The following is a 9608-nucleotide window of genomic DNA, read 5'->3' on the forward strand; positions in this document are numbered from 1 at the left end:
ATGACAGGAACCACCACGCAAGACCCCAAGCGCGGGCCTACACGCCGTCCGAGGTAGAGCTAACCTCGCTCTTGCCCCAAGGGCGGAGTCCGCGCGGGGCCGCGCCGGCGGGCCGCGCCCCCTTCTTCTCCCTGGCGCCGCGGCGGCCGCAGACGTGGAGGCCGCCGACGCCCTCGAGCAAGGGGGCGCAGGCCCAGGCCGGATGCAGGACGTTGAGCAGCAGCACGGCCGTGGCGATCATGGCGCTCTCAAAGGCGATGAAGAGGTCCTGGCGGCGCATGAGCGGCCCCGTCCAGCCGCCGGAGAGCTCGGCGACGCGGAAGACGCAGCGGATGAAGATGCAGACGAAGCTCAGGGCCAGGGCGGCGAGGAAGGCGCGGAAGAGGCGCGAGGCCCGCACGGCCGACAGCGTCGGGTCCTGGTCGAGGGCGGCGGCGGCGCCGAGGCGCCGGCTGCGGCGCAGTGTGTTGAGCGCCAGGTCGGCCGTCACGAGCATGAAGATGAGCATGGTCACGACTTGGAAGACGAGGCCGCCGAGCATGATGTTGTCGCCCGTCTCGGAGGACTCGTCGTTTGTCGAGGCGATGGAGGCCATGGCGCCGCCGAGGGCCTGGAGCACGAGGGAGATGACGTCGCACGGGATGAACTTGGAGGGACGTGCGTGTTAGCTGTGCGGACGCCGGCTGAGGAAGACGGGATGCGTCGGACGCGGGGAGACGCGGGGAGACGCGGGGCGAAGGACGGCTTACGATGCGGGTGTACCACTCGGGCTTGATGCGCGAGTTCTCGGCGCCGTAGGCGTAGACGATGCGGCGCAGACACAGGTAGATGCCGGCGGCCAGGAAGGCGGGGCCGATGGTGAGGCAGCAGATCTGGATGAGGAAGCCGTTCTCGTCCCAGCGGTTCTGCCAGCTCACGACGCGGCCGGCGTAGCCGAGAATCTCGCAGGCCACGCCGAGGATCATGGCGATGAAGAAGGAGAGGCCGCGGCGGGTGACGGCGTAGGTGGTGATGTAGGCGAGGGCCGAGAGGGAGAAGAGGGCCAGCATGGTCGCGTTGGCGCCGATGCTGAGGCGGTACTCGTAGTAGCTGTTCATGTCCTCGCATTCGAGGCTGTCACTGTTGTTGTAGCACCAGTCAAACCAGTCCCGGTCGGACCAGTTTTCGGAACCGGCGGGGGCGTTCATGATGAGAGAGTGGGAGACACGTATGGAAGAGACAAGGCAGCAGATGTGAGGATGAAGACGAAGTCAAGGGGGTTCTAGAGAAGAGCCGGTGGGAGTGAGGTGAGTTGTTGCTTGCAGACAGGAGGTCAGGGGAGGAGGACATGAACCAATATATGGGAAGTGCTACGATGAACCTGCCGATGATTCTAAGTGCTGCTCAATATGCTGCCGGGAGACGCACGTTGAAAATAACAGTAAGCCACGAACACCTCTGCGTACCTAGGAAGGAGTGTATAAACTCGGAACCGCAAGCAATCAGAGCAGAGACATCAGGCACCAACATCTGCAAAACAGCGGTACTGGGGGTGGCTGTGTCCTCCCGAGCGATGGATGACACAGCACGATAAACGCGAATCGAGAGGGCTTAGCATTCTTCGATGTGCGAGGAAAGGGACCCATGAAGGGACGAGACGCGAAATGCGATGGACCGTGAGCGGTCTCGGGATATGACGAGGAAGCAGGCAACCAACGAGAGCGCGGGTGTCAGCCTCCAACAACCCGTCACCGCTTCTTGTCGACGGGCGTTGAGGGCGTCAAGGGGGGGAAAAGATTGAAGAGAACAGGCCAATCTGTCATCCCGGCAGACGGCCGTGTCGTGTGTCGTGTGTCAGACGGAACCCTGCCAGCTCATCAACAGCCTGACATGGCTGAAGCTATCGCTTCCTCCGCCTGTCAAGTTCCTCGGGGACCGAGATGGAGATGAGAGACGAGAGGCGTCTTCGAACGTGGCTCAGACCGCCCGAGGAGTGAGCAAAAGGTGCGAGTGCGAGCGGTCCAGTCAGACGAGTGCCTCAGCGAACATGTCAGCAGGAGCTGGAGTTGGTACGACGTGGGCTTTCTGAGCACGTTCACCCACGGGTTTCATCTTCATGGGATCGCTGATCCTTCGCGAAGCTTAAACTTTCGGGCAAAGGTCACAGTAGCCGCCGAAGAAGAAAAGAAGCTTATTATGGATCAAGATTCTCTCCATGGTGGGCACGTTGCTGTGTACCGTCAGACGAGAGTGTGCTAGACGGGCGAGGCTTTGCAATGCAGACAGCTTGTCTCTAGAGAGACACGCAATGTATGATAATTGAACATCACACATGACGCTCTATATGGCTGCTTGCGGATAGATTCGCTGGTACGCCGTCGTTGTCCTGAATGAAGCGAGGTGAGCGAAGAGGCGAAAGGCCGAAGAAGCGAGAGCCGGCTTGGCGCTCACGTACACGTACACGTACATATCCAGGATCAGAACAATAAGCAGAGCACGGGCCACTGCTTGTCTATCCCAAATCAGGCGGCGACTGATGCAGAGCCTCCTCGCTTGCTTTTGTGCTCAGGTTGCGACTTTGACAACACACTCGAGGTTTACCCAGACTTCTGGGCTCCATGTCGGCTCAAGATCGATGTCGACACTATTGCGATGAAATAAATTACGTCTTTATTGTGTGCTCCTGTCCTTGGGGATCTGCGCTGTATGCGCTATACTGAAGAAAAAAGAAAACCTACTGTCCAAGTCAACGAGTGCTCTCACGTCTTCTTCTTCTTCCTCCTCGCCTCTGACACGGGGCTGGCGTTGATGACGCCCTTGGTATCGATGCCTCCCGTTGTCACCAGCCCAGAGACGCCCGGTGCCTTCCCCGTGCCAATGTTGATTCCACGCCCGCCCTCGAAACTCAGCGCGCTGCCGCCGCTGCCCCGACGGACGCCGATGCCCTTGAGCTTCGTCGCCGGCGACTCCTTGACCTCCTGCGCCCCGTCCAGCCTTTGCTGATCAGCCGTCGAGGGCCGCGAGTCCGCGCCATCGTCGGGCGATGCCGGCCTGTGCTCGACAGCCTGGTGCTGGTACGCTGTGCGCGCGCGCGTCGTATTCTGCGGCGACGGGATGCCCGACGGCCGGCCTCGCGACCTCTGTTGCACGGGCGTCGTGGGCGTCACGGGCCGGGTGCCATTCCGGCCATTTTCTACCACCAGCGTCGACAGGTCGCTCGTCGAGGCGTCGCTTGCGCGGGAGGCGTGACCGTGGTACGCAGCACCCGACTCGATGAGGCTCTCCTCCCGCGCCATCTGATACTTGGCAAACTCCTCCGCCGAGTGCTGCGGGTCTGTAAAGTTGTCGAGCGCATCGAACACGTGCGGAAACACCCGATGGTTGACGTCGCGCCCCCACAAAAAGTCGAGGTGCTCGTAGTGCGGGATCTCCGTCGCCACCGTCTGCGAGGGCAGCTCGCGCAGCATCACCTTGATGTCGACCAGCGAGTCGCTGCCGCCGTAGACGAGCACGATTGGCGTCTTGATGTTGCGCGTCGGGTACTTGGCCACCTTGGTGTACTTGCTCGACGTGTTCAGCGACATGTGCTGCTGGACGTCGTCGTCGTACATCTGGAAGGACTTGTTGCGGATGATCTGGAACCAGTGCACCACGCTCTTGGTGCTGGTGAACGAATACAGGTGCGGGTAGGCGGCCAACTTTTGGCTGACGGTAATGTTCTTGGTCCGCCAGTTGAAGAGAAACGTCAGCCCGTAGTCGATGAGCTTGACGAAGATGGGCGGGTACAGAATCGACTGCCACATGGTGGCCGAGCTGAGGATCGACCGGCGACCGAACAGCAGGAAGAGGACCTGGGGCGACGCCTTGACCAGTGCGTCCACGATACCGTTCGACAGGCCGGCAGGCGACATGGCGGGCGCCAGCGCGATGAAGACGTTGACCTGGTCGTTCAGCTTGGGGTGGATGGCCAGTGTCGCGAAAGCTTGCGCCGTGCCCTGGGAGAAGCCGATGTATGACAGGCTCTTTTGGCTCGTGGTGTCGAGAATGTACGAAATGCTGTCGGGGATGTCGTGGAAGGCAAACTCGTCGATGGAAAAGTTCCAGAACTCGAGGGATGTTGGCGAGTGCTTGACCGACTTCTTCGAGTACTTGTTGCCGCGGTTGTTCCCAAGCTGTGGCGTGTCAACGTCGCTGTACATTTAGGCCAGACTTGGTAGCACGAGACTCACCCAGACATCGTAGCCCCGCTCGACGAGGACAAAGGGAAGGCAGCGCTCGGCGTGCGTCAGACAGACCCAGACTTCCGAGTTCATGAGCAGTCCATGGTGCAGATAGACCACCTTCTTTCGCAAACTGTTGGGTCCATTGTTGACCTTCTTGCCCTCCTCGCCCTTCTTCCAGGCCAATCGGTGCAGGCCGAGCAAGAATCCGTCCTTCGTCTGGGTGACATGTTCTTCTGCTTCGTATCCGTAGAGGCGGCACAGGTCGACAAAATCAGAGGCATCGCGAACAGAGGTCGCGATGGCTAGGTACTTGGTTAGCGACGATCCCAGGTGCGGCGAAAGCGACGGGCGCGTGCGTCATGCGTCATGCGTCATGCGTACAATTATGTTTTTGCTCGGCCCTTTTCTGCGCAGGCGTCGCCCACCTATTGAAGAGACGACGTGATGCGCGGTAGAAGAGCGTGATGAGAGAGGATGCTGGCGCGAGGTCGTGTCAGTGGAGGGCGAGGTGGCGGGCGTTGACGAGGACGTACGGAGTGCGAGGGTGAGGATGCGAATGACGGCCTCGAAGCCGACGAGAAGGAACGACCCTACAAGAGCGGCATATTCGATGCTTTGCCACGAGAATCGTCAGTGGGATGGGAGGGCGACATATGGGGGGATTGGATCATCTGTCTCTCACATGTTCAATCGCCCGATGAATGGGATGGGCATTTTGACGACGGTAACGATCCGAAAGAGAAAAGAGGCAAGAAAGGGGGGGAGAGAGAAGCAAGAGTCAAGGTTGTGTGTCCCGTGGACGGTGATGTTTGGGCTGGATAGTATATCAAGTCATTATCGAAGACTCGGCGACCGTCAAGGGCGGAGGAAACGAAGGAAACGAATTGGAGGAAAGGCGACGTTGGGGACCGAGTGCATAAGCGTCGTTGAGGTCGGCGGCGGGCGCAGCTGCAGTGCAGGCAAGTGTGGGTGATGTCACATGTGAAGATCCGGGCTTGATCTAGCTCCAAGCTCCCAAGCTTCCAAGCTTCCAAGCCTCCCAAGCCGTGAATGATAATGACATGGCAGGTCTGTGGAGCTCGCGTGGTCTTGGTGTGAGGAACCCTGATCCCAGCATGACCAAACCCAATCAATCAAATGGGAGTCCATTACACCTATCACCTTGCTTTATCACCTTGCTTCCATGGTATAGCAGCACCAGGAAGCATCACGACTCTGTGGAACATCTTCGGCTGGGCCATGGGCTGCGACACACTGATACACAGAATAAAGGCCATGAGCACACCCAGAAAGACCCTCTCCAGTATCCACTGGAAGCACTGCTCCAGGCCGCGACTGGAAGTACCGTTGAGCCCCGAAAGTCTGGTGCACTCACCAAGAGCACGTGACGATAAGATAAGATGTCGGAATTCAAGTTCACTCGTCGCAGAGGTCCTCGTCGCAGAGGTCCTCGTCGCAGAGGTCCTCGTCGCATCGCATTGCATCCAAAAGTCGGTCCACCTTTCAGTCGTCCAGTCCGTCCCAACCCGCGTCTCCCGCGTCGCAGAGCCTCGAAACCCGCAGCCATGCCCAGCTCGTGCAAAGAACTCCGTACGTTCCGCCCAAGTTCTCCACGCCGTCCGTCCGTCCGTTCGTCGTCTCTTTTGCTAACCCGCTCGTCCCAGGCGAGGCCCTCGCCCAGTGCCTCCAGGAATCCGACTGCGTCATGGTCCAGCGCAACACGGCCGCCGACTGCCTCCGCCCGCCCCTCGTCCACGAGCTGCCGACCAAGTGCCAGCAGCTCAAGAAGGGCTTTGGCGAGTGCAAGCGCGGCATGGTCGACATGCGCAAGCGCTTCCGCGGCAACATGCCCGTCGCCTACAAGACCATGGCCGACGCCGAGGACGGCAAGGGCTACCAGCTGTACGCCGGCCGGCCTGCCTTTGCCGGCGGCCGCGGCCAGACGGACGGCAACGAGCCGGCGCCCAAGGACTGGAGGGAGGTTGAGAACGAAGAGTACAGGAGGCAGCAGCTCGCTGAGCAGCTCAAATCTGGGAGGTAGCATGGCAGCAGCAGCAGAAGCAGCACGGATGTACGATTACGGGTGGTTCCTTAGGGCATGGAGGGGAAGACAGGCGTCAAGGGCATTGGCTTTCGAATTACTGCAATGAAGGCTCGCGCGTCGTCAACACCGCTCACAGCGGCCGAGATCTGGCCTATACCAGTTGTACTTTTCTACTCATACGATCACAAACGGTTGGATGCCCGACGACCAAGTATCTCACCGTGTGTGTCATATCCATCAGTACAGGGTGTGTCAGATTGAGTTGTCCATGTTTTTCTTCTTTTTTTTTCAAACGTCTCATTGAAATTCATTGATTATTCTGGCTCGCTACTTGCAGCCGCCTCATCCGCTGGCTGTCTCAGCTATTCTGGACGTTGGGCTTGGGCACGTGCATGCCGACGAAGTCGACGCTTCGCGCGCCGATGCGCCATCTTACGAGGCCTCTCAGGCCTTTCTTTGTTGTTTCGCTTCCTCATACACCTCGTCTCCAATCACCGCAAGAAAAAGAAGTGCAAGAAATTATGGGTATCTAATGAAGAACTTGGTCCTGTACCAGTCGGGGTATCATGGAAGACGCAAAGATCTCAGAAGAAAGATACGGTCAAGGTCAGGCGCGAACGCCTCGGAAACCCCAACGGGGGCCGATACTCGGGCGCATGGAAAGGCCCTCACAACTATCGTTGCGCGCAAGGCAACAATGTACACGTCTAGCAGGCTTTGCCGTCCTGTGGTCATTAGATCAGAACATCGCCCAGGGTAAGGATCCGAGATGGATCGCCCGTGAAGCGGTTGTGGTAGTCCACAATCCCTTGCGCGATGCTAGGGAAGTCCTTGATGTTGCGCTGTCTCATGTCTTGCAAGAGCTCTCGCAAGCCGTTATTGTACTGAACCCTCATGGGTCCGTCAATGTTTGTGCCGCCGAGCTGGAGAAGGATCTGGTCATCTAAAGAGGCGAAGAAAGGGCACGTCAGCGTCCTCGAAAGAGGGGAACAGATAGCTAGAGCTGGTCAGACGGTTCGGAGGGGACGTGGCTTACCAGGCAGTTTCATGGACTCGAAATGCTGGTACTCGCATTCCGATCCCTTGGGGCACCTCCGACCATCTAGTTGATCTGGACACACTGGAAGATTGGGGTCGATCTTATTGCTGTATGTAAGCGATCGCAAGCCCCCAGCAACCATTTTCTGGAAGTCAGGATGGTAACGGTAGTTGCGGAACAACTGGAAGGGACTCTCGTAGGGACTAAAGCCTTTCTCGCTTGAGCTGCGACCGTCCTGGTGAGAAGGGCGTGGCTATCGAACAGTTAGTCTCTTGAGTCCACCAATGTTTGGAAACCGACTTGTACTTCTCTTGCGTTGTTGTTAAGACCTTCATCCGGATGGGACTCATCAATGCCAACAGATATCTGAACCGGCTGGGCGGAGCCATCGCCCGTGGGGGATTGTGAGCCGGTCCTTGGGTCTGTAAGTGGCAGCACGTCGTCATCGTCAATCACGGCTACCGTATCTTCTGATTCACCTGAAGGTGAGTCAACCTGCATGTCAGTTTCCTCATTGTCACTTTGGTTGCCTTGGCCTGTTCCAGGTGAGCCAGCCGTAGACAAGGCCGCTGCTGGAGACGGATGGCCGGAACGATCTGCTACATTGCTAGCATGGCTGTTACCCGTCACGGGTACAGGCGATGCACCACTTGACACTCCTGTGTCGGGGCTCGACTTCTTGGAAGTTTCTGCAGCAATCTCAAGTGCAGGCGTGTGCTGGGCATCGATAGCCGGATCAGTCTGACCACCTGCAAGACTCTCCGAGGCCGAGGGCGCGACTGGCTCGACAGTCTTCTCAGCATCGTCGTTTCGCACCGAAGAGGGGAGTTCCACGCCTCCGTCGGTATCTTCTTTGTCTGCGCTCTTATCGGCAATTGTCGAAGTAGGTTGCAGGGCAGTCTCAGCATCATCAACAATCGACTCTTGGGCTGTCCCCCTGCGCGCCCCATTCGGTGAGGAAGGGGGTTCATCTTCGCCTGCGTGGCATTAGTACGACATGGATAAAAAAACTACTGGAATACACGCTGCTCGACTTACTCGATGCTACAAGATCTTGTAGCCCGTCGAGTTCATCCTCGGCGGAGCGCTTCTCAGCGTCCTCCTGCTCAATCTCCTTCTCCAGGCGTGCCATTTGTGACTGCAGCAGTCGAAGTTTGGATTTTTTGGCTTGCAGTCTTGACTGCATGCCTGGCAAGCTTTGACTCAGGACGCGTACGCGCTGCAAGCGATCTGAACCAGACCTGGCGATATCACGATTCTTGGGGAGCTTGATCGAGCCCGTTTCTGGCGCAACGGGGGATGAACGATTTGTGTTGCTGCCCACACTAAGCGACGGGTCCAGGGACTGCACGCGACGAAGAAAAGGCGTCGCCGTATCCGAATCTGCTGCCGCGTCCGGGATGCGGCCGCCCGATTTTGGCAGGGCAGGTTGTCCATTGCTCCCACTCAGGGCAGACTTGAGCTTCTTACGCGCTTCGGCGAGTGCGATTTTGCGCTTCATAGCCTCGATCTGCTTGTCCATAACTGCCAGATGACCGGGGGGCGTAGCAACGCGGGCAGGGCCAGTATCGGAGAATTGTCGCTGGCCTGCAGGCTCTGACAGAGGTGGGACATCACGGAATGAAGTAGTCCTCCGGAAAGGATGGTCAGAGGTCTGCACATTCGTATTTGACTCGTCGCCAGAGCCAATTTCCATCTCCACGTCGTCATCTGACCCTTCACTAACGTCAATCACAAGTTTGCTCTTGCGCGACGGGCCGAGAGGGCGCGTATGGATGTTTGCTTGGGCATAGTCATCAAAGTCGGTTGCGACAGGTCGTTTTCGCTGATTGCTGGGTGATTGTGCGTGCTGAGAAGTAGACGGCATGAAGAGGCCGGGAATGACAGACCGCGCAGAATCGGTGACGGGGATATCCACCTTGGCAGGCAAGGGGTGAGTGGGGGTTGATGTGACGGACAACGACGGCGGTGGGATCGAGGGCAAGTCGTTCGTGGTCGAAGAAGGGGCTGGTTGAGCTGCTTCAGAGCCCTTCCGAGAGGCTGCCTTCTGGGCACGGGCTTCGCGAGACTTTTGCAAGGCCACCATCTTTTGTTGTAGGTTCAACTGCTTTTCGTTGCTGTTCTCGGCTCCAGCTGTTCCTGTCGACACAGCGGCTGTGGTTGTTCCAGACAACGCTTGCTTTGCGGCAAGAAGTCGGGCAATCCGGTCTTTCCGTTCCTCTGCCTTGCCTGTGGCAGCCACGACTGGTTCGTTGGCCGAGCTGCTGGCCGGGGCCCATGGCTGTGCAACATGCGGGACGTTGCTTTGAGGCATGACCGGACG

The 9608-nt window shown here is 58.4% G+C and overlaps 4 protein-coding genes across 4 annotated transcripts in view; 1 reads left to right on the forward strand and 3 right to left on the reverse strand.

Moving 5' to 3' along the window:
* Positions 1-37: 37 nt before the first annotated feature.
* On the reverse strand, positions 38-1187 carry VDAG_01896 (parasitic phase-specific protein PSP-1; the record flags this gene model as incomplete). The annotated part of the gene is made up of 2 exons (XM_009657925.1): positions 38-610; positions 750-1187. The coding sequence occupies 2 exons, from the start codon at positions 1185-1187 to the stop codon at positions 38-40; spliced, it is 1011 nt and encodes a 336-aa protein (XP_009656220.1).
* Positions 1188-2738: 1551 nt separating this feature from the next.
* On the reverse strand, positions 2739-4916 carry VDAG_01897 (sterol esterase TGL1; the record flags this gene model as incomplete). The annotated part of the gene is made up of 4 exons (XM_009657926.1): positions 2739-4151; positions 4209-4504; positions 4736-4815; positions 4885-4916. 4 exons carry the CDS (start codon positions 4914-4916, stop codon positions 2739-2741), a joined length of 1821 nt encoding a protein of 606 aa, XP_009656221.1.
* An 851-nt stretch (positions 4917-5767) lies between these two features.
* On the forward strand, positions 5768-6243 carry VDAG_01898 (uncharacterized protein; the record flags this gene model as incomplete). The annotated part of the gene is made up of 2 exons (XM_009657927.1): positions 5768-5792; positions 5867-6243. The coding sequence occupies 2 exons, from the start codon at positions 5768-5770 to the stop codon at positions 6241-6243; spliced, it is 402 nt and encodes a 133-aa protein (XP_009656222.1).
* A 737-nt stretch (positions 6244-6980) lies between these two features.
* Positions 6981-9608, reverse strand: part of VDAG_01899 (uncharacterized protein) — a gene marked incomplete at both ends in the record, with an annotated part of 3631 nt that continues 1003 nt past the window's right edge. The window contains 4 exons of the mRNA XM_009657928.1: positions 6981-7189; positions 7283-7538; positions 7592-8262; positions 8324-9514. Coding sequence (XP_009656223.1) covers positions 6981-7189; positions 7283-7538; positions 7592-8262; positions 8324-9514 — 2327 coding nt within the window. The remainder of the gene's footprint in view (positions 7190-7282; positions 7539-7591; positions 8263-8323; positions 9515-9608) is intronic.

The sequence above is a fragment of the Verticillium dahliae genome, genomic scaffold (genome assembly GCF_000150675.1).
Source record: "Verticillium dahliae VdLs.17 supercont1.3 genomic scaffold, whole genome shotgun sequence".
In the NCBI taxonomy this organism is placed as follows: domain Eukaryota; kingdom Fungi; phylum Ascomycota; class Sordariomycetes; order Glomerellales; family Plectosphaerellaceae; genus Verticillium; species Verticillium dahliae.